The sequence below is a fragment of the Saimiri boliviensis genome, chromosome 13 (assembly GCF_048565385.1).
Source record: "Saimiri boliviensis isolate mSaiBol1 chromosome 13, mSaiBol1.pri, whole genome shotgun sequence".
Taxonomy (NCBI): Eukaryota; Metazoa; Chordata; class Mammalia; order Primates; family Cebidae; genus Saimiri; species Saimiri boliviensis.
In genome coordinates, this window is record NC_133461.1 from 106,789,750 (window position 1) to 106,812,865 (window position 23,116).

The 23,116-nt window shown below is 52.7% G+C and overlaps 4 protein-coding genes across 4 annotated transcripts; all 4 read right to left on the reverse strand.

The window, feature by feature from the left end:
* Positions 1 to 2,957: 2,957 nt before the first annotated feature.
* LOC141580963 (protein FAM90A5-like) lies at positions 2,958 to 7,460 on the reverse strand. Its single transcript, XM_074384273.1, has 5 exons — positions 7,372 to 7,460; positions 6,250 to 6,427; positions 5,377 to 5,576; positions 4,931 to 5,039; positions 2,958 to 4,429 (listed from the first exon to the last, which is right to left on the reverse strand). The coding sequence occupies exons 2-5, from the start codon at positions 6,370 to 6,372 to the stop codon at positions 3,476 to 3,478; spliced, it is 1,386 nt and encodes a 461-aa protein (XP_074240374.1). The 5' UTR covers positions 6,373 to 6,427; positions 7,372 to 7,460; the 3' UTR covers positions 2,958 to 3,475.
* Positions 7,461 to 8,732: 1,272 nt separating this feature from the next.
* LOC141580964 (protein FAM90A5-like) lies at positions 8,733 to 13,218 on the reverse strand. Its single transcript, XM_074384275.1, has 5 exons — positions 13,130 to 13,218; positions 12,008 to 12,185; positions 11,145 to 11,344; positions 10,699 to 10,807; positions 8,733 to 10,197 (listed from the first exon to the last, which is right to left on the reverse strand). The coding sequence occupies exons 2-5, from the start codon at positions 12,128 to 12,130 to the stop codon at positions 9,244 to 9,246; spliced, it is 1,386 nt and encodes a 461-aa protein (XP_074240376.1). The 5' UTR covers positions 12,131 to 12,185; positions 13,130 to 13,218; the 3' UTR covers positions 8,733 to 9,243.
* A 1,272-nt stretch (positions 13,219 to 14,490) lies between these two features.
* LOC120360603 (protein FAM90A5-like) lies at positions 14,491 to 17,930 on the reverse strand. The gene is made up of 4 exons (XM_074384276.1): positions 17,765 to 17,930; positions 16,902 to 17,101; positions 16,456 to 16,564; positions 14,491 to 15,955 (listed from the first exon to the last, which is right to left on the reverse strand). The coding sequence occupies exons 1-4, from the start codon at positions 17,885 to 17,887 to the stop codon at positions 15,002 to 15,004; spliced, it is 1,386 nt and encodes a 461-aa protein (XP_074240377.1). The 5' UTR covers positions 17,888 to 17,930; the 3' UTR covers positions 14,491 to 15,001.
* A 2,721-nt stretch (positions 17,931 to 20,651) lies between these two features.
* LOC141580912 (protein FAM90A5-like) lies at positions 20,652 to 23,083 on the reverse strand. The gene is made up of 4 exons (XM_074384248.1): positions 23,063 to 23,083; positions 22,660 to 22,859; positions 22,214 to 22,322; positions 20,652 to 21,712 (listed from the first exon to the last, which is right to left on the reverse strand). Exons 1-4 carry the CDS (start codon positions 23,081 to 23,083, stop codon positions 20,759 to 20,761), a joined length of 1,284 nt encoding a protein of 427 aa, XP_074240349.1. The 3' UTR covers positions 20,652 to 20,758.
* Positions 23,084 to 23,116: the final 33 nt, after the last annotated feature.

Consider the following 23,116-nt stretch of genomic DNA (forward strand, 5'->3'; position numbering starts at 1 on the left):
TTGTCACAGGATTGGTTCCCAGGGAGCTGGATATAGATGAAGCTTAGTGTGCAGGATGTTTATTAGGAAGTGATGTCGGGATCCACCTCTGTGCAAAGGACTGGAGGGAAGCCTAATGTGCAAAGGGACAAGCCTAACAGGATTGCAGCCCGACATTGTCAGGCGGCCGCAGACAGAGCTGCAGAGCAAGGAAGGCCTCCCCTGTTTCTCCCAATTGAAGCACATGGTGAAGCCTAGGCACCCCTTGCCACCATTAATCATTGTGTGATTGCCACTTGCGGAGGGTGAGACTTTGAAGAAGGTGGCTTTCTGCAGCTGAAGAAAACCTTACATGTGCTGACAAAGTTTTCCAAAGAGACAGAGAATGGCATGGACCACGAGTGTCGCCCCTTTCCAAAGAGGAAGCAGCAGGGTAATGGCCTCCAATAGCTCTGTACCCAGACAGGTGGACAGTAACATCTGGACCTCCTGTGAGCTAAGAAGAGCAGAGGGCAGACACGCAGCCAGGCAGTAGAGGTGACACGGTGTTGGCAGATAAACACCTGTCATAAGTGGAGCTTCTTTGAATTAGGTGTGACATGAGGCTTGCAGCCCTTGCACCGACCCCTTCCCTGTTATCCTGCTGTCCTACCTCATGAAGGTGGGTGGGGGCTGGCTGGTGGGCACTTTACCCGCAGGGTTCCCACCTGAGTTCCAAGGAAGCCCATGTGCTCATTCATGAACTGTGTGTTTTCCTCGTCCTGCTCATCTTTACCTTTGAGGAACATGTTTCATTGGACTCTGAGTACAAACAACGCACGTGTTCCTCTCTGTACATCACCCTTCACAGAGGGGAATCTTTTTTTTTTTTTTAGACGGAGTTTTACTCGTTACCCAGGCTGGAGTGCCATGGCGCGATCTCGGCTCACCGCAACCTCCGCCCCCTGGGTTCAGGCAATTCCCCTGCCTCAGCCTCCTGAGTAGCTGGGATTACAGGCACACGCCACCATGCCCTGCTAATTTTCAGTATTTTTTTTAGTAAAGACGGGGTTTCACCATGTTGACCAGGATGGTCTCGATCTCTTGACCTCGTGATCCACCCTCCTCGGCCTCCCAAAGTGCTAGGATTACAGGCTTGAGCCACCGCGCCTGGTCGGGAATCTTTAATCTCTAATGCCTTTGTTTGATTTTACTATCAATATAATAATATCATTATTACCTTGATTATTGATATTCAGTTATTTTTATCAATGGAGTTAATATGAATTGTTATTTTGTGGCTACTTATGCCATGGTAAAGAAGTTATTAGTTCAAGAAGAACCTGCATTCTCAAGGTGAACAGAGGATCCCACCACACATGTGCAGACACATGCTTTCCTGCTGGACCTGTTAGTGCCTCCTGACCCTAAGGAACCTCCTGAATGAGCCAAGACTCCACCAAGGCAGGTATCTGCTCGTGCATGCCTGAGAGCACCCAGGATGAAGCGAGGCGCTGAGAAACTGCATGACTTCCCGCCTGATCCCAAAAAGTTTACAGGTGAACTGGATGCCACAGAAAGAGGACTGGCAAAACACAGTCACCAAAATTATGCCTAATTCTATTAAGAAACCCAGGAGCCACACTTGCTGCCATTAAGTGGACGAGCAGGAGCCTGTGAATGGGATCTTAGTCCTGCCTGAGATTCCACAGATGTTTCTATGTGACTTCAGATTTGATTTGTATTCCTTCATTATTCATGATTCAGGCTGGAACACCTGCTTACATCCCCACCCCCCTGGGGCTCCACCCCCACCCCCCACCCCTAGCTGTCCTCTGAGTTTTCTGATTACATCGTTTCCTTCCACGCTCTTTGGTCATTTTGGTCATGGTTCCTTTTGCTGTCAGGGGAGCAGAGAGTTTATCTTATTGATTCTGGATACTGATACTTTCCAGGTGATCTAGGTAATCAAGATAACAACGCTCCGAAGCAAGGAAAAGGGAGCAGCCTCTTGGTCTTTCTCAGAAAATCCCTCTCAGTTGAGAGGCCTCCTAATGTGGAATCCTGGTCAGAGTTGTTCCCAGCGCGGCTTTGCTGGGGTCTATTTGGCAAATGAAACTGTGCCTAGTTCTCGTGTGTACACCTGAAAGCGGCTTCATGGGGACCATCACAACTATCAATGCACACTTAGCATCACTATGAGCCAATTTCGGGCTTGCGGGTGCAAGCGTTACTCACCAGGTCTGCAACGTGTGTGAGATTCACTTGGCGGAATTGGACTCGGTGCGGGTGTCGGTAGAGTGGGGCGGAGATTTTCCGGTTCCTGTGGAATTGTAGGAAGTCAAAGGTCCTGCCAAGTCCCGCCGCCCTCTAAGTCAACTCCGTCTCGGAGAAACAGTCTTGTCAAAGGTTTGGATTGCTAACGAAGTCAAGAACTGGGTAAGCTCCCGGAAAATTTGACGCAGACGCGGGGGTACTTGTTGGGGGTCAGGGATCCAAACGCTCCTGCTCCTGACCCACCGCTGTTGCCTCTGGCCGAGGAACAAGACCGCCAGGAAACCACGCAGCAGCCATGGCTTTTAAGGATACCAGTAAAACACCTGAATTCGAATCACTCTAATGAGCTGCAACGGAAAACCCATGGAGAAAGTGTGTGCTGACTGGATCAGAGGAGCAAAGGAAAAGAATCTCAAAGCGAAAGGAGCAGTTCGAATGTCTGCCAAGACTTTTAGAATGATGACAAGAAAAACTCCTTGTGGGGAAGGTTCTAAGACATGGGATCATTTCCAGATGAAAATCCAAAAGCTACTCATTGGCTTGCACAGTCCTTCTGAGATTGTGAAGCAGATGACTTCCATCACTACTGAGCCAGGAGTTGGGCTGGAAGTCACCATTACACATGCTTAAGTCAAATATTTTAATAAATTGATTACCAGTTGTTAAAAAAAAAAAAACACCACGAAATGAGAGTAAAAGAGAGTCTGTCATCGTTTCCAATAATTTTATTAACTTCCAAACAAATTAATCACACATATTTACAAAGGCATTCCCTAGCACAATGTTCAAGGCTGAGGAAAACCCCAACAATGCTTTCCGCAGAACCCATCCCAGGGTCCAAAACACCAATCTCAGGGCAGGGCGTGGCTGAAGAGGGGCACCTGTCAGGGTTCCCTAACTTTTCCCATATTTAGTCACGTAGGGAGCAGACACAGAGTAATTCGTCTGTTTCCAGTCTCTTACACAACGAATCCCTGGCACAGAAGCTTTTCAGGGTGGGTTTCAGGAGACCCATTCCAAATACAGTTTTCCTCACCAGAATTCAAGTAGGCAGAGTCTCTGCAGCTGGTCCCTGCCTGAGCTGGGCTCCGACATGCACAGGAGCGCCTCAGATGCTGGGGAGCTTCGGAGTCACCACACAAAGTCTGCTCCCCGCTCTGTGCTCCTCAGTCCAACAGTCCCCTCCGAGTCACGGGAGCTGGAGGCCAGGGATCTCTGCCACCTGCAGTCTCGCTCCAGGTCAGACCAGCTCCTCCTCGGAGGAAGAGGACACCTGAAGGTCCTCACAGAGGACACTCCGTGGGACACAAACACAGGGCCCCTCAGACTTCTCTGGGACATGAGGGCTCTGAGTCGGGAAGGCTCCCGGCCTCTTCGCAGAGTCGGGTGACGGAGCCGTGAGGAACGTGGAGCTCCACCCTCCGTCTCCCAGTCTCCTGAAGAGCATTCTGAGAGGCTGGTATCCATCCTGGCCGGCCGCTGGCTGGTGGGACACGGTGCAGGCCCGGACGGTAGGCAGGCAGGGTCTGCTGTGAGGAGGCTGCAGGTCGAGGCTGGGCACCTGGGCGGGTGTCCTCCTGCTCATCTGGGGTGACCTATTTGGTCTAAGTTCGGTTAGAGCTGGCGGAGGCTGTAGAGTCTCCAGGGCGCCCGGCTCCCCTCCCTGGATGCTGTTTTCGGCGATCTGGATGGGACCGAGTCTGGCTTTCTTGGGGACACTCAGGCAAGCCTGAATCGGAGCCTGGGCAGGCCTCTTGGCTCCTGGCCTGAAGCTGAGATTGGAGTCTAGGCCCAAGCTGTGTGTGGCGGCTGCTGGGCAGGGCTGTGAGGTCACAGCAGGACGTTTGGCTTGTGCCTGGGGGTCGATGACAGGGTTCAGGCCGTGGGTGCTGGAGGCAGCCTGGGGAACCTCACGGGAGCCACCCTCAGGGCGGCTGTTTGTGGGCTTCACCAAGAGGAGAGGCTGCGGGCCATGGCCCCGGGATGCAGCCTGAGGGATGTGGGCCACGGCCCCTGTCTGTGGTTCCGTGGGTCCACGACTTGAGGAGGAGCTCACACTGGATTTCCTGAGGGGAGACAGTGAAGCCCAGGTGGAGCCCCTGTCAGCAATTTTGGGAGCTGAGCCGTCGGTGAGAGCAGCGTCCACGACTGGCCTCCTCTTGGTGGTGTGGACTGGCATTGGCCTGCTTGCCCCCTGAAAGAAAGGAAACCACACACGTTAGATGTTCCTCCGCATCCAGCCGACAAAAAATCCAGCACAGCCAAACACAAGGTGCTTGCACCCAGACACTCTCCAGACAGTCTCGACAGGCAGTCATTGGAAGCAGGGACTGATCCTCAAGTGAGTGCTGGCCAGGACAAGACACTTGAAAAATGTGCCGTGGAACTAGGTGTAGTGATCTACAGAATATCATCGCTGAAGTGACTGTGTCTTGGGGATTCACTGGAGTGACCTAATGTCCTCCTGCCGCTAGGAAAGTGTTGTTGGCAGGCTTGCAATAGTCCGACAGAGAGAAAGCACCAGGAAATATGGCATCTTCAGATGCCTTCACCTGGAATCAATTAACCTGAAAGGGTCGTTGAGACCCTGAGGCTGAGAATGCCCCCAGTTCCCTCCCACAGCTGCGGGCCTGAACGGAAATCCCCCAGGGTAACCTGTAGGAGAGAAAGAGCAGGGGCCCAGGGTGACACTCACCGTCAGATAGTCACAGGGTTCCCCCGATTCTTTTCCACCGGGCAGCCGCTTGGATTGAGGTTTCCCGGAAATTATCTGGAGGAGAGCCTTCCTCTGCTGGTCCTGCGGCCTGCAGAACAGAAAAAGCTCAGGTGCTGCCCCCTAGTTTTCCCAGGGGACGGGGAGAACCCTATCTGAGCCCAGTCCCGTTTCCTGTTTGGGCACCTTCCCTCATGGGCCAGGCTTCCCTTCCTCCAGGCGGCCCTCTAGGCTTCCCAGCTAAGGACGTTCCTCTACATTCCATTGCTTTCCCCCTGTCCTGGGCAACCTCCATGAAACACCCCTGCCCCCCACCCCTGAATCTGTCTCCCAGGGTGAAGGGAGCTCCTGGGTGTGGCACCTAGGAGAACACCCAGCTCTTAGGTGGCAGTACCCAAAGAGCTGTGAAAACCCCTCCCACTGCTCACCTTGGTCTCTCTTCATTCTCTGCCTTCTCCTTGCTCCAGAGCCCCGGGTTCCCCTCAACCCGGGGCTTCCACGGCTTCAGGTTTTCCTTCCCTTCCTCTTTGCCAGAGGTCTGGGGGACCAAGGCTCCGTTCCAGCGCTTCATGGGGCACCTCGTACTTGTGGCCTTGTGGCCAAACGCCCCGCAGTCTTTGCACTTGACCTGAGGGTGGAAAGAAAGTGCTGTCAGTGCACGAGCCTTTGAGGCAGAAATCAAAGATCAAAAATGAGACAGGTTGTGAATTCAGAGCTCAGTAGGGATTCTAGGGAGGGGACGGTGGTATGGGAGTCGCTAAGTGCTGGGAGAGCTCAGATACGGCGTTCCTTCCCAGAGCCCGTGTTACAGAGAAACCCTTAACGGGAAACACTCAGGGTTCTAATGGTCATGAGCATGAACCCAGTGTCAACAACACAGCCAAAGCTGGCTACATGGGATTCCAGGCAGGAAGGGAAGCTGCTCTCCAGGGTCTCTCAAGGGACCTATGGGGCCTGAGAGGAGGACCCAAGCCAGGCCCACCTTGGATAGAAAAAGAAATTTGGGCCGGGTGTGGTGGCTCATGCCTATAATCCCAGCACTTTGGGAGGCCGAGGCAGGTGGATCTCCTGAGGTCAGGAGTTCAACCAGCCTGGCCAACATGGTGAACCCTGTCTCATTGAAAAAAAGAAAAGAAAAGAAAAGAAAAGAAAAGAAAAGGAAAAAAAAGAAAAGAGAAGAAAAGGAAAGAAAGAAAAGAGAAAGTAATCTTGGTGGTGGTGACAGAACTGTTTTCAATTCCACCCAGTCCCTGAGGACCACGAGATCCCCGGATGCTCAAAAGATCCAGGGCTAGACTTACCCTGGGATTTTCCTCATCGGGTGGGGGAACCCTTGGCCCAGCTGGGGCCCTCTGCTGCTTCTTGAGGGTCTGGGCTCTCATGAGTCTGTTTGCCCCTCTCTTGGGGTCACGGTGTGCCATCATCTTCACTTCCTGGCGGTTTGATGTCCACCTTTTTCAGGGTCGACCGTCGGGTCACCTGAATCACACACAAACAACACAAATCCATGGTTAAGCACACTGGACATTCACACACCCACAAGCCCTCACCTAATTCCTTGCTGGTGTGGTCATGCGGAGACCCGCCCAGCAGTTGGTCCAATCTGTGGGTCACAATGTGATGTGCATCCTCAGATGACCATAAGTTCCTCTGCCAGGATTGCCTGGTCCAAGAGGAAACCTTGCCTGCCACGGGTCCCGTGGCCTCTGTATGGCGAGTGAGATTTCAACCCCCAACCACTGATTCTGGAGACTGGACTTAAGTCTATCATGATTCAGCCTACTAGGAAAGACATTCATTCTGTCTCCCTTGACGCTCACAACAATCCAAAGTTTAGGGCATGGTCTACGGGCCCCTTTGGCAGGTCTATTTTAAATCAGGAATAACAGATGCTTCCTATCACCACTTGATTCGCTCCTCTGGACATTTGATTTGGCAGCCAAATAGAAATTCATAAAAAGAAATCATGTTTCTCTCCATCACCCCAGCTGGTTATGGTCTTTCCTGTTGTATCTTTTTGGCTGAGCTCCAGCCCCAGTCCCTGTCTTTATTTTTCTGGTATTTTATAGGAGCCATACGAATTATGGAAACAAAGGGTGAACCTAGCCCGTAACAATTTCTTACATGACTAAAAGGCAAACCACCCTCGTTCCAAAATTCTCTTTCCATTAACTCAGCAATTTGACATGATGGAGAACATTTACGTTCCCATTTCCATCTCGATCATCTTTCCAGAAATGGAAAGAAGATGGAAATACGTTCTGAGTTTCTGTTCCAGGAAATACTAGTAACAAGAACACACATCTTACCCTATCATGTAGTCATTACCCCAATGTGACCTGTTCCTTTCACTCTTCTTTGTCTATTTTCCTCCCAACCCCTCAGGGATGATGTGAGACAAACCATTTTTTAGTGAAACTAACCTGAAATGGCAGGTCTGCTATAGTTCCTCGGCTGGCGCTCAGGTGGGCAGATATCAGAGCAGCCCGGCTGGAAGCGATGCAGCCTCCAGGACGCCAGAGGAAGTGGCCGAGAGGGAGCCAGGCTCTGCAGGCTGCCTTTTATACTGCCTCTGGAGACACCCTTCCGGAAATGTACCCTGACCTAATCAACTTAATTCAATTACGTGACCCGGCAATGTCTGTCTACAAAGCCCACTCCAAGATGATGTTCCCTACTGACAAACATTCTAAAACCCTTATGTACACCAGCAAGCTTTGAAGATTCTGTGTCTCCTCTCAGGAAGATTCCATTTGCACATGTAGCTCTGTCTCATTTTACATGGTGTTTTTTAGAAGGTGGGGAAATAGACACAGTTGAACTGGGCCATTTCCCATGGGATGCACTGCAGCTGTTGAAGCTTGATTTCCCCTTTAATTTGCCTTTCATTAATTGTTCATGATTCAGGTTGCAACACCTGCTTACCAACTCCCCACGCCCATCACCAGCCCCCCACCCAACCACCTTGAGCTGCTTCCGTGAGCTTTCTGATCATATTGTTTCCTTCCATGCTCTTTGGCCATTTTGGTCATGATCCTGTTTGCTCTCAGGGGAGCAGAGAGTTTATCCTGTTGATTTTGGATACTGACACTTTTTAGATTATGTAGATAATCAAGATAATGACCCTGAATAGCAACGGATGGGGAGCCATTTGTTGGTCTTTCTCAGAACATCTCTCTCAGTTCAGAGACCTCCTAGATGTGGAATTCTGGTCAGGGTTGTTCCCAGGTCCGAGGATGGAGTCAGCCTGTGCATGACGGATGTCTTTGCCTGACTCTTTCAGTGATTGTCAACCTCACCTACTCTTAGGATCATGTGGGAAGTGACTAAAAGGCTCTGGGCTCAGGCATCCGAAAAGAAGAGGGGATGAATCTTTGACCTCGGAATGTACTTCAGCTTTACTGGGGTCTATTTGGGAAATGAAACTGTGCCTAGTGTTCTTGTGCACACCCAGATGCAGCTTCATGGGAACCATCACAATCTTCACCGCACACTTGGCATCCCGGTGAGGCACCCAGGGACTCCTTGGGGCAGGCAGTGCTCACCACGTCTGCAATGTGTGTGATTCCCTTGGTGGAATTTGACTGGGTATGTGTGTTGGCAGAGTGGGGTGGAGATTTTCCAACACCTGTGGATATTTAGGAAACCAAAGGGAGAAACACTCTGGTCTCTGCTATGGATTGCTAACAGAGTCCAGAAATGTTCAAGCCCTAGGAAAATGGGCAAAGAACAAACACGCAATTAGAGTCGAAAGACACGATGTGATGTTTTCCAATAATTTTATTAACTTCCAAACAAATTAATCACACATATTTACAAAGGCATTCCCTAGCACAATGTTCAAGGCTGAGGAAAACCCCAACAATGCTTTCCGCAGAACCCATCCCAGGGTCCAAAACACCAATCTCAGGGCAGGGCGTGGCTGAAGAGGGGCACCTGTCAGGGTTCCCTAACTTTTCCCATATTTAGTCACGTAGGGAGCAGACACAGAGTAATTCGTCTGTTTCCAGTCTCTTACACAACGAATCCCTGGCACAGAAGCTTTTCAGGGTGGGTTTCAGGAGACCCATTCCAAATACAGTTTTCCTCACCAGAATTCAAGTAGGCAGAGTCTCTGCAGCTGGTCCCTGCCTGAGCTGGGCTCCGACATGCACAGGAGCGCCTCAGATGCTGGGGAGCTTCGGAGTCACCACACAAAGTCTGCTCCCCGCTCTGTGCTCCTCAGTCCAACAGTCCCCTCCGAGTCACGGGAGCTGGAGGCCAGGGATCTCTGCCACCTGCAGTCTCGCTCCAGGTCAGACCAGCTCCTCCTCGGAGGAAGAGGACACCTGAAGGTCCTCACAGAGGACACTCCGTGGGACACAAACACAGGGCCCCTCAGACTTCTCTGGGACATGAGGGCTCTGAGTCGGGAAGGCTCCCGGCCTCTTCGCAGAGTCGGGTGACGGAGCCGTGAGGAACGTGGAGCTCCACCCTCCGTCTCCCAGTCTCCTGAAGAGCATTCTGAGAGGCTGGTATCCATCCTGGCCGGCCGCTGGCTGGTGGGACACGGTGCAGGCCCGGACGGTAGGCAGGCAGGGTCTGCTGTGAGGAGGCTGCAGGTCGAGGCTGGGCACCTGGGCGGGTGTCCTCCTGCTCATCTGGGGTGACCTATTTGGTCTAAGTTCGGTTAGAGCTGGCGGAGGCTGTAGAGTCTCCAGGGCGCCCGGCTCCCCTCCCTGGATGCTGTTTTCGGGGATCTGGACAGGACCGAGTCTGGCTTTCTTGGGGACACTCAGGCAAGCCTGAATCGGAGCCTGGGCAGGCCTCTTGGCTCCTGGCCTGAAGCTGAGATTGGAGTCTAGGCCCAAGCTGTGTGTGGCGGCTGGTGGGCAGGGCTGTGAGGTCACAGCAGGACGTTTGGCTTGTGCCTGGGGGTCGATGACAGGGTTCAGACCGTGGGTGCTGGAGGCAGCCTGGGGAACCTCACGGCAGCCACCCTCAGGGCGGCTGTTTGTGGGCTTCACCAAGAGGAGAGGCTGCGGGCCCCGGCCCCGGAATGCAGCCTGAGGGATGTGGGCCACGGCCCCTGTCTGTGGTTCCGTGGGTCCACGACTTAAGGAGGAGCTCACACTGGCTTTCTTGAGGGGAGACAGTGAAGCCCAGGTGGAGCCCCTGTCAGCAATTTTGGGAGCTGCGCCGTCGGTGAGAGCAGCGTCCACGACTGGCCTCCTCTTGGTGGTGTGGACTGGCATTGGCCTGCCTGCCCCCTGAAAGAAAGGAAACCACACACGTTAGATGTTCCTCCGCATCCAGCCGACAAAAAATCCAGTACAGCCAAACACAAGGTGCTTGCACCCAGACACTCTCCAGACAGTCTCGACAGGCAGTCATTGGAAGCAGGGACTGAACCTCAAGTGAGTGCTGGCCAGGACAAGACACTTGAAAAATGTGCCTTGGAACTAGGTGTAGTGATCTACAGAATATCATCGCTGAAGTGACTGTGTCTTGGGGATTCACTGGAGTGACCTAATGTCCTCCTGCCGCTAGGAAAGTGTTGTTGGCAGGCTTGCAATAGTCCGACAGAGAGAAAGCACCAGGAAATATGGCATCTTCAGATGCCTTCACCTGGAATCAATTAACCTGAAAGGGTCGTTGAGACCCTGAGGCTGAGAATGCCCCCAGTTCCCTCCCACAGCTGCGGGCCTGAACGGAAATCCCCCAGGGTAACCTGTAGGAGAGAAAGAGCAGGGGCCCAGGGTGACACTCACCGTCAGATAGTCACAGGGTTCCCCCGATTCTTTTCCACCGGGCAGCCGCTTGGATTGAGGTTTCCCGGAAATTATCTGGAGGAGAGCCTTCCTCTGCTGGTCCTGCGGCCTGCAGAACAGAAAAAGCTCAGGTGCTGCCCCCTAGTTTTCCCAGGGGACGGGGAGAACCCTATCTGAGCCCAGTCCCGTTTCCTGTTTGGGCACCTTCCCTCATGTGCCAGGCTTCCCTTCCTCCAGGCGGCCCTCTAGGCTTCCCAGCTAAGGACGTTCCTCTACATTCCATTGCTTTCCCCTTGTCCTGGGCAACCTCCATGAAACACCCCTGCCCCCCACCCCTGAATCTGTCTCCCAGGGTGAAGGGAGCTCCTGGGTGTGGCACCTGGGAGAACACCCAGCTCTTAGGTGGCAGTACCCAAAGAGCTGTGAAAACCCCTCCCACTGCTCACCTTGGTCTCTCTTCATTCTCTGCCTTCTCCTTGCTCCAGAGCCCCGGGTTCCCCTCAACCCGGGGCTTCCACGGCTTCAGGTTTTCCTTCCCTTCCTCTTTGCCAGAGGTCTGGGGGACCAAGGCTCCGTTCCAGCGCTTCATGGGGCACCTCGTACTTGTGGCCTTGTGGCCAAACGCCCCGCAGTCTTTGCACTTGACCTGAGGGTGGAAAGAAAGTGCTGTCAGTGCACGAGCCTTTGAGGCAGAAATCAAAGATCAAAAATGAGACAGGTTGTGAATTCAGAGCTCAGTAGGGATTCTAGGGAGGGGACGGTGGTATGGGAGTCGCTAAGTGCTGGGAGAGCTCAGATACGGCGTTCCTTCCCAGAGCCCGTGTTACAGAGAAACCCTTAACGGGAAACACTCAGGGTTCTAATGGTCATGAGCATGAACCCAGTGTCAACAACACAGCCAAAGCTGGCTACATGGGATTCCAGGCAGGAAGGGAAGCTGCTCTCCAGGGTCTCTCAAGGGACCTATGGGGCCTGAGAGGAGGACCCAAGCCAGGCCCACCTTGGATAGAAAAAGAAATTTGGGCCGGGTGTGGTGGCTCATGCCTATAATCCCAGCACTTTGGGAGGCCGAGGCAGGTGGATCTCCTGAGGTCAGGAGTTCAACCAGCCTGGCCAACATGGTGAACCCTGTCTCATTGAAAAAAAGAAAAGAAAAGAAAAGAAAAGGAAAAAAAAGAAAAGAGAAGAAAAGGAAAGAAAGAAAAGAGAAAGTAATCTTGGTGGTGGTGACAGAACTGTTTTCAATTCCACCCAGTCCCTGAGGACCACGAGATCCCCGGATGCTCAAAAGATCCAGGGCTAGACTTACCCTGGGATTTTCCTCATCGGGTGGGGGAACCCTTGGCCCAGCTGGGGCCCTCTGCTGCTTCTTGAGGGTCTGGGCTCTCATGAGTCTGTTTGCCCCTCTCTTGGGGTCACGGTGTGCCATCATCTTCACTTCCTGGCGGTTTGATGTCCACCTTTTTCAGGGTCGACCGTCGGGTCACCTGAATCACACACAAACAACACAAATCCATGGTTAAGCACACTGGACATTCACACACCCACAAGCCCTCACCTAATTCCTTGCTGGTGTGGTCATGCGGAGACCCGCCCAGCAGTTGGTCCAATCTGTGGGTCACAATGTGATGTGCATCCTCAGATGACCATAAGTTCCTCTGCCAGGATTGCCTGGTCCAAGAGGAAACCTTGCCTGCCACGGGTCCCGTGGCCTCTGTATGGCGAGTGAGATTTCAACCCCCAACCACTGATTCTGGAGACTGGACTTAAGTCTATCATGATTCAGCCTACTAGGAAAGACATTCATTCTGTCTCCCTTGACGCTCACAACAATCCAAAGTTTAGGGCATGGTCTACGGGCCCCTTTGGCAGGTCTATTTTAAATCAGGAATAACAGATGCTTCCTATCACCACTTGATTCGCTCCTCTGGACATTTGATTTGGCAGCCAAATAGAAATTCATAAAAAGAAATCATGTTTCTCTCCATCACCCCAGCTGGTTATGGTCTTTCCTGTTGTATCTTTTTGGCTGAGCTCCAGCCCCAGTCCCTGTCTTTATTTTTCTGGTATTTTATAGGAGCCATACGAATTATGGAAACAAAGGGTGAACCTAGCCCGTAACAATTTCTTACATGACTAAAAGGCAAACCACCCTCGTTCCAAAATTCTCTTTCCATTAACTCAGCAATTTGACATGATGGAGAACATTTATGTTCCCATTTCCATCTCGATCATCTTTCCAGAAATGGAAAGAAGATGGAAATACGTTCTGAGTTTCTGTTCCAGGAAATACTAGTAACAAGAACACACATCTTACCCTATCATGTAGTCATTACCCCAATGTGACCTGTTCCTTTCACTCTTCTTTGTCTATTTTCCTCCCAACCCCTCAGGGATGATGTGAGACAAACCATTTTTTAGTGAAACTAACCTGAAATGGCAGGTCTGCTATAGTTCCTCGGCTGGCGCTCAGGTGGGCAGATATCAGAGCAGCCCGGCTGGAAGCGATGCAGCCTCCAGGACGCCAGAGGAAGTGGCCGAGAGGGAGCCAGGCTCTGCAGGCTGCCTTTTATACTGCCTCTGGAGACACCCTTCCGGAAATGTACCCTGACCTAATCAACTTAATTCAATTACGTGACCCGGCAATGTCTGTCTACAAAGCCCACTCCAAGATGATGTTCCCTACTGACAAACATTCTAAAACCCTTATGTACACCAGCAAGCTTTGAAGATTCTGTGTCTCCTCTCAGGAAGATTCCATTTGCACATGTAGCTCTGTCTCATTTTACATGGTGTTTTTTAGAAGGTGGGGAAATAGACACAGTTGAACTGGGCCATTTCCCATGGGATGCACTGCAGCTGTTGAAGCTTGATTTCCCCTTTAATTTGCCTTTCATTAATTGTTCATGATTCAGGTTGCAACACCTGCTTACCAACTCCCCACGCCCATCACCAGCCCCCCACCCAACCACCTTGAGCTGCTTCCGTGAGCTTTCTGATCATATTGTTTCCTTCCATGCTCTTTGGCCATTTTGGTCATGATCCTGTTTGCTCTCAGGGGAGCAGAGAGTTTATCCTGTTGATTTTGGATACTGACACTTTTTAGATTATGTAGATAATCAAGATAATGACCCTGAATAGCAACGGATGGGGAGCCATTTGTTGGTCTTTCTCAGAACATCTCTCTCAGTTCAGAGACCTCCTAGATGTGGAATTCTGGTCAGGGTTGTTCCCAGGTCCGAGGATGGAGTCAGCCTGTGCATGACGGATGTCTTTGCCTGACTCTTTCAGTGATTGTCAACCTCACCTACTCTTAGGATCATGTGGGAAGTGACTAAAAGGCTCTGGGCTCAGGCATCCGAAAAGAAGAGGGGATGAATCTTTGACCTCGGAATGTACTTCAGCTTTACTGGGGTCTATTTGGGAAATGAAACTGTGCCTAGTGTTCTTGTGCACACCCAGATGCAGCTTCATGGGAACCATCACAATCTTCACCGCACACTTGGCATCCCGGTGAGGCACCCAGGGACTCCTTGGGGCAGGCAGTGCTCACCACGTCTGCAATGTGTGTGATTCCCTTGGTGGAATTTGACTGGGTATGTGTGTTGGCAGAGTGGGGTGGAGATTTTCCAACACCTGTGGATATTTAGGAAACCAAAGGGAGAAACACTCTGGTCTCTGCTATGGATTGCTAACAGAGTCCAGAAATGTTCAAGCCCTAGGAAAATGGGCAAAGAACAAACACGCAATTAGAGTCGAAAGACACGATGTGATGTTTTCCAATAATTTTATTAACTTCCAAACAAATTAATCACACATATTTACAAAGGCATTCCCTAGCACAATGTTCAAGGCTGAGGAAAACCCCAACAATGCTTTCCGCAGAACCCATCCCAGGGTCCAAAACACCAATCTCAGGGCAGGGCGTGGCTGAAGAGGGGCACCTGTCAGGGTTCCCTAACTTTTCCCATATTTAGTCACGTAGGGAGCAGACACAGAGTAATTCGTCTGTTTCCAGTCTCTTACACAACGAATCCCTGGCACAGAAGCTTTTCAGGGTGGGTTTCAGGAGACCCATTCCAAATACAGTTTTCCTCACCAGAATTCAAGTAGGCAGAGTCTCTGCAGCTGGTCCCTGCCTGAGCTGGGCTCCGACATGCACAGGAGCGCCTCAGATGCTGGGGAGCTTCGGAGTCACCACACAAAGTCTGCTCCCCGCTCTGTGCTCCTCAGTCCAACAGTCCCCTCCGAGTCACGGGAGCTGGAGGCCAGGGATCTCTGCCACCTGCAGTCTCGCTCCAGGTCAGACCAGCTCCTCCTCGGAGGAAGAGGACACCTGAAGGTCCTCACAGAGGACACTCCGTGGGACACAAACACAGGGCCCCTCAGACTTCTCTGGGACATGAGGGCTCTGAGTCGGGAAGGCTCCCGGCCTCTTCGCAGAGTCGGGTGACGGAGCCGTGAGGAACGTGGAGCTCCACCCTCCGTCTCCCAGTCTCCTGAAGAGCATTCTGAGAGGCTGGTATCCATCCTGGCCGGCCGCTGGCTGGTGGGACACGGTGCAGGCCCGGACGGTAGGCAGGCAGGGTCTGCTGTGAGGAGGCTGCAGGTCGAGGCTGGGCACCTGGGCGGGTGTCCTCCTGCTCATCTGGGGTGACCTATTTGGTCTAAGTTCGGTTAGAGCTGGCGGAGGCTGTAGAGTCTCCAGGGCGCCCGGCTCCCCTCCCTGGATGCTGTTTTCGGGGATCTGGACAGGACCGAGTCTGGCTTTCTTGGGGACACTCAGGCAAGCCTGAATCGGAGCCTGGGCAGGCCTCTTGGCTCCTGGCCTGAAGCTGAGATTGGAGTCTAGGCCCAAGCTGTGTGTGGCGGCTGGTGGGCAGGGCTGTGAGGTCACAGCAGGACGTTTGGCTTGTGCCTGGGGGTCGATGACAGGGTTCAGACCGTGGGTGCTGGAGGCAGCCTGGGGAACCTCACGGCAGCCACCCTCAGGGCGGCTGTTTGTGGGCTTCACCAAGAGGAGAGGCTGCGGGCCCCGGCCCCGGAATGCAGCCTGAGGGATGTGGGCCACGGCCCCTGTCTGTGGTTCCGTGGGTCCACGACTTAAGGAGGAGCTCACACTGGCTTTCTTGAGGGGAGACAGTGAAGCCCAGGTGGAGCCCCTGTCAGCAATTTTGGGAGCTGCGCCGTCGGTGAGAGCAGCGTCCACGACTGGCCTCCTCTTGGTGGTGTGGACTGGCATTGGCCTGCCTGCCCCCTGAAAGAAAGGAAACCACACACGTTAGATGTTCCTCCGCATCCAGCCGACAAAAAATCCAGTACAGCCAAACACAAGGTGCTTGCACCCAGACACTCTCCAGACAGTCTCGACAGGCAGTCATTGGAAGCAGGGACTGAACCTCAAGTGAGTGCTGGCCAGGACTAGACACTTGAAAAATGTGCCTTGGAACTAGGTGTAGTGATCTACAGAATATCATCGCTGAAGTGACTGTGTCTTGGGGATTCACTGGAGTGACCTAATGTCCTCCTGCCGCTAGGAAAGTGTTGTTGGCAGGCTTGCAATAGTCCGACAGAGAGAAAGCACCAGGAAATATGGCATCTTCAGATGCCTTCACCTGGAATCAATTAACCTGAAAGGGTCGTTGAGACCCTGAGGCTGAGAATGCCCCCAGTTCCCTCCCACAGCTGCGGGCCTGAACGGAAATCCCCCAGGGTAACCTGTAGGAGAGAAAGACCAGGGGCCAGGGTGACACTCACCGTCAGATAGTCACAGGGTTCCCCCGATTCTTTTCCACCGGGCAGCCGCTTGGATTGAGGTTTCCCGGAAATTATCTGGAGGAGAGCCTTCCTCTGCTGGTCCTGCGGCCTGCAGAACAGAAAAAGCTCAGGTGCTGCCCCCTAGTTTTCCCAGGGGACGGGGAGAACCCTATCTGAGCCCAGTCCCGTTTCCTGTTTGGGCACCTTCCCTCATGGGCCAGGCTTCCCTTTCTCCAGGCGGCCCTCTAGGCTTCCCAGCTAAGGACGTTCCTTTACATTCCATTGCTTTCCCCCTGTCCTGGGCAACCTCCATGAAACACCCCTGCCCCCCACCCCTGAATCTGTCTCCCAGGGTGAAGGGAGCTCCTGGGTGTGGCACCTGGGAGAACACCCAGCTCTTAGGTGGCAGTACCCAAAGAGCTGTGAAAACCCCTCCCACTGCTCACCTTGGTCTCTCTTCATTCTCTGCCTTCTCCTTGCTCCAGAGCCCCGGGTTCCCCTCAACCCGGGGCTTCCACGGCTTCAGGTTTTCCTTCCCTTCCTCTTTGCCAGAGGTCTGGGGGACCAAGGCTCCGTTCCAGCGCTTCATGGGGCACCTCGTACTTGTGGCCTTGTGGCCAAACGCCCCGCAGTCTTTGCACTTGACCTGAGGGTGGAAAGAAAGTGCTGTCAGTGCACGAGCCTTTGAGGCAGAAATCAAAGATCAAAAATGAGACAGGTTGTGAATTCAGAGCTCAGTAGGGATTCTAGGGAGGGGACGGTGGTATGGGAGTCGCTAAGTGCTGGGAGAGCTCAGATACGGCGTTCCTTCCCAGAGCCCGTGTTACAGAGAAACCCTTAACGGGAAACACTCAGGGTTCTAATGGTCATGAGCATGAACCCAGTGTCAACAACACAGCCAAAGCTGGCTACATGGGATTCCAGGCAGGAAGGGAAGCTGCTCTCCAGGGTCTCTCAAGGGACCTATGGGGCCTGAGAGGAGGACCCAAGCCAGGCCCACCTTGGATAGAAAAAGAAATTTGGGCCGGGTGTGGTGGCTCATGCCTATAATCCCAGCACTTTGGGAGGCCGAGGCAGGTGGATCTCCTGAGGTCAGGAGTTCAACCAGCCTGGCCAACATGGTGAACCCTGTCTCATTGAAAAAAAGAAAAGAAAAGAAAAGAAAAGGAAAAAAAAGAAAAGAGAAGAAAAGGAAAGAAAGAAAAGAGAAAGTAATCTTGGTGGTGGTGACAGAACTGTTTTCAATTCCACCCAGTCCCTGAGGACCACGAGATCCCCGGATGCTCAAAAGATCCAGGGCTAGACTTACCCTGGGATTTTCCTCATCGGGTGGGGGAACCCTTGGCCCAGCTGGGGCCCTCTGCTGCTTCTTGAGGGTCTGGGCTCTCATGAGTCTGTTTGCCCCTCTCTTGGGGTCACGGTGTGCCATCATCTTCACTTCCTGGCGGTTTGATGTCCACCTTTTTCAGGGTCGACCGTCGGGTCACCTGAATCACACACAAACAACACAAATCCATGGTTAAGCACACTGGACATTCACACACCCACAAGCCCTCACCTAATTCCTTGCTGGTGTGGTCATGCGGAGACCCGCCCAGCAGTTGGTCCAATCTGTGGGTCACAATGTGATGTGCATCCTCAGATGACCATAAGTTCCTCTGCCAGGATTGCCTGGTCCAAGAGGAAACCTTGCCTGCCACGGGTCCCGTGGCCTCTGTATGGCGAGTGAGATTTCAACCCCCAACCACTGATTCTGGAGACTGGACTTAAGTCTATCATGATTCAGCCTACTAGGAAAGACATTCATTCTGTCTCCCTTGACGCTCACAACAATCCAAAGTTTAGGGCATGGTCTACGGGCCCCTTTGGCAGGTCTATTTTAAATCAGGAATAACAGATGCTTCCTATCACCACTTGATTCGCTCCTCTGGACATTTGATTTGGCAGCCAAATAGAAATTCATAAAAAGAAATCATGTTTCTCTCCATCACCCCAGCTGGTTATGGTCTTTCCTGTTGTATCTTTTTGGCTGAGCTCCAGCCCCAGTCCCTGTCTTTATTTTTCTGGTATTTTATAGGAGCCATACGAATTATGGAAACAAAGGGTGAACCTAGCCCGTAACAATTTCTTACATGACTAAAAGGCAAACCACCCTCGTTCCAAAATTCTCTTTCCATTAACTCAGCAATTTGACATGATGGAGAACATTTATGTTCCCATTTCCATCTCGATCATCTTTCCAGAAATGGAAAGAAGATGGAAATATGTTCTGAGTTTCTGTTCCAGGAAATACTAGTAACAAGAACACACATCTTACCCTATCATGTAGTCATTACCCCAATGTGACCTGTTCCTTTCACTCTTCTTTGTCTATTTTCCTCCCAACCCCTCAGGGATGATGTGAGACAAACAATTTTTTAGTGAAACTAACCTGAAATGGCAGGTCTGCTATAGTTCCTCGGCTGGCGCTCAGGTGGGCAGATATCGGAGCAGCCCGGCTGGAAGCGATGCAGCCTCCAGGAAGCCAGAGGAAGCGGCCGAGAGGGAGCCAGGCTCTGCAGGCTGCCTTTTATACTGCCTCTGGAGACACCCTTCCGGAAATGTACCCTGACCTAATCAACTTAATTCAATTACGTGACCCGGCAATGTCTGTCTACAAAGCCCACTCCAAGATGATGTTCCCTACTGACAAACATTCTAAAACCCTGATGTACACCAGCAAGCTTTGAAGATTCTGTGTCTCCTCTCAGGAAGATTCCATTTGCACATGTAGCTCTGTCTCATTTTACATGGTGTTTTTTAGAAGGTGGGGAAATAGACACAGTTGAACTGGGCCATTTCCCATGGGATGCACAGCAGCTGTTGAAGCTTGATTTCCCCTTTAATTTGCCTTTCATTAATTGTTCATGATTCAGGTTGCAACACCTGCTTACCAACTCCCCACACCCATCACCAGCCCCCCACCCAACCACCTTGAGCTGGTTCCGTGAGCTTTCTGATCATATTGTTTCCTTCCATGCTCTTTGGCCATTTTGGTCATGATCCTGTTTGCTCTCAGGGGAGCAGAGAGTTTATCCTGTTGATTTTGGATACTGACACTTTTTAGATTATGTAGATAATCAAGATAATGACCCTGAATAGCAACGGATGGGGAGCCATTTGTTGGTCTTTCTCAGAACATCTCTCTCAGTTCAGACACCTCCTAGATGTGGAATTCTGGTCAGGGTTGTTCCCAGGTCCGAGGATGGAGTCAGCCTGTGCATGACGGATGTCTTTGCCTGACTCTTTCAGTGATTCTCAACCTCACCTACTCTTAGGATCATGTGGGAAGTGACTAAAAGGCTCTGGGCTCAGGCATCCGAAAAGAAGAGGGGATGAATCTTTGACCTCGGAATGTACTTCAGCTTTACTGGGGTCTACTTGGCAAATGAAACTGTGCCTAGTGTTCTTGTGCACACCCAGATGCAGCTTCATGGGAACCATCACAATCTTCACCGCACACTTGGCATCCCGGTGAGGCAACCAGGGACTCCTTGGGGCAGGCAGTGCTCACCACGTCTGCAATGTGTGTGATTCCCTTGGTGGAATTTGACTGGGTATGTGTGTTGGCAGAGTGGGGTGGAGATTTTCCAACACCTGTGGATATTTAGGAAACCAAAGGGAGAAACACTCTGGTCACTGCTATGGATTGCTAACAAAGTCCAGAAATGTTCAAGCCCTAGGAAAATCGGCAAAGAACAAACACGCAATTAGAGTCGAAAGACACGATGTGATGTTTTCCAATAATTTTATTAACTTCCAAACAAATTAATCACACATATTTACAAAGGCATTCCCTAGCACAATGTTCAAGGCTGAGGAAAACCCCAACAATGCTTTCCGCAGAACCCATCCCAGGGTCCAAAACACCAGTCTCAGGGCAGGGCGTGGCTGAAGAGGGGCACCTGTCAGGGTTCCCTAACTTTTCCCATATTTAGTCATGTAGGGAGCAGACACAGAGTAATTCGTCTGTTTCCAGTCTCTTACACAACGAATCCCTGGCACAGAAGCTTTTCAGGGTGGGTTTCAGGAGACCCATTGCAAATACAGTTTTCCTCACCAGAATTCAAGTAGGCAGAGTCTCTGCAGCTGGTCCCTGCCTGAGCTGGGCTCCGACATGCGCAGGAGCGCCTCAGATGCTGGGGAGCTTCGGAGTCACCACACAAAGTCTGCTCCCCGCTCTGTGCTCCTCAGTCCAACAGTCCCCTCCGAGTCACGGGAGCTGGAGGCCAGGGATCTCTGCCACCTGCAGTCTCGCTCCAGGTCAGACCAGCTCCTCCTCGGAGGAAGAGGACACCTGAAGGTCCTCACAGAGGACACTCCGTGGGACACAAACACAGGGCCCCTCAGACTTCTCTGGGACATGAGGGCTCTGAGTCGGGAAGGCTCCCGGCCTCTTCGCAGAGTCGGGTGACGGAGCCGTGAGGAACGTGGAGCTCCACCCTCCGTCTCCCAGTCTCCTGAAGAGCATTCTGAGAGGCTGGTATCCATCCTGGCCGGCCGCTGGCTGGTGGGACACGGTGCAGGCCCGGACGGTAGGCAGGCAGGGTCTGCTGTGAGGAGGCTGCAGGTCGAGGCTGGGCACCTGGGCGGGTGTCCTCCTGCTCATCTGGGGTGACCTATTTGGTCTAAGTTCGGTTAGAGCTGGCGGAGGCTGTAGAGTCTCCAGGGCGCCCGGCTCCCCTCCCTGGATGCCGTTTTCGGCGATCTGGATGGGACCGAGTCTGGCTTTCTTGGGGATACTCAGGCAAGCCTGAATCGGAGCCTGGGCAGGCCTCTTGGCTCCTGGCCTGAAGCTGAGATTGGAGTCTAGGCCCGAGCTGTGTGTGGCGGCTGCTGGGCAGGGCTGTGAGGTCACAGCAGGACGTTTGGCTTGTGCCTGGGGGTCGATGACAGGGTTCAGGCCCTGGGTGCTGGAGGCAGCCTGGGGAACCTCACGGCAGCCACCCTTAGGGCGGCTGTTTGTGGGCTTCACCAAGAGGAGAGGCTGCGGGCCACGGCCCCGGAATGCAGCCTGAGGGATGTGGGCCACGGCCCCTGTCTGTGGTTCCATGGGTCCACGACTTGAGGAGGAGCTCACACTGGCTTTCCTGAGGGGAGACAGTGAAGCCCAGGTGGAGCCCCTGTCAGCAATTTTGGGAGCTGAGCCGTCGGTGAGAGCAGCGTCCACGACTGGCCTCCTCTTGGTGGTGTGGACTGGCATTGGCCTGCCTGCCCCCTGAAAGAAAGGAAACCACACACATTAGATGTTCCTCCACATCCAGCCGACAAAAAATCCAGCACAGCCAAACACAAGGTGCTTGCACCCAGACATTCTCCAGACAGTCTCGACAGGCAGTCATTGGAAGCAGGGACTGATCCTCAAGTGAGTGCTGGCCAGGACAAGACACTTGAAAAATGTGCCTTGGAACTAGGTGTAGTGATCTACAGAATATCATCGCTGAAGTGACTGTGTCTTGGGGATTCACTGGAGTGACCTAATGTCCTCCTGCCGCTAGGAAAGTGTTGTTGGCAGGCTTGCAATAGTCCGACAGAGAGAAAGCACCAGGAAATATGGCATCTTCAGATGCCTTCACCTGGAATCAATTAACCTGAAAGGGTCGTTGAGACCCTGAGGCTGAGAATGCCCCCAGTTCCCTCCCACAGCTGCGGGCCTGAACGGAAATCCCCCAGGGTAACCTGTAGGAGAGAAAGAGCAGGGGCCCAGGGTGACACTCACCGTCAGATAGTCACAGGGTTCCCCCGATTCTTTTCCACCGGGCAGCCGCTTGGATTGAGGTTTCCCGGAAATTATCTGGAGGAGAGCCTTCCTCTGCTGGTCCTGCGGCCTGCAGAACAGAAAAAGCTCAGGTGCTGCCCCCTAGTTTTCCCAGGGGACGGGGAGAACCCTATCTGAGCCCAGTCCCGTTTCCTGTTTGGGCACCTTCCCTCATGGGCCAGGCTTCCCTTCCTCCAGGCGGCCCTCTAGGCTTCCCAGCTAAGGACGTTCCTCTACATTCCATTGCTTTCCCCCTGTCCTGGGCAACCTCCATGAAACACCCCTGCCCCCCACCCCTGAATCTGTCTCCCAGGGTGAAGGGAGCTCCTGAGTGTGGCACCTGGGAGAACACCCAGCTCTTAGGTGGCAGTACCCAAAGAGCTGTGAAAACCCCTCCCACTGCTCACCTTGGTCTCTCTTCATTCCCTGCCTTCTCCTTGCTCCAGAGCCCCGGGTTCCCCTCAACCCGGGGCTTCCATGGCTTGAGGTTTTCCTTCCCTTCCTCTTTGCCAGAGGTCTGGGGGACCAAGGCTCCGTTCCAGCGCTTCATGGGGCACCTCGTACTTGTGGCCTTGTGGCCAAACGCCCCGCAGTCTTTGCACTTGACCTGAGGGTGGAAAGAAAGTGCTGTCAGTGCACGAGCCTTTGAGGCAGAAATCAAAGATCAAAAATGAGACAGGTTGTGAATTCAGAGCTCAGTAGGGATTCTAGGGAGGGGACGGTGGTATGGGAGCCGCTAAGTGCTGGGAGAGCTCAGATACGGCGTTCCTTCCCAGAGCCCGTGTTACAGAGAAACCCTTAACGGGAAACACTCAGGGTTCTAATGGTCATGAGCATGAACCCAGTGTCAACAACACAGCCAAA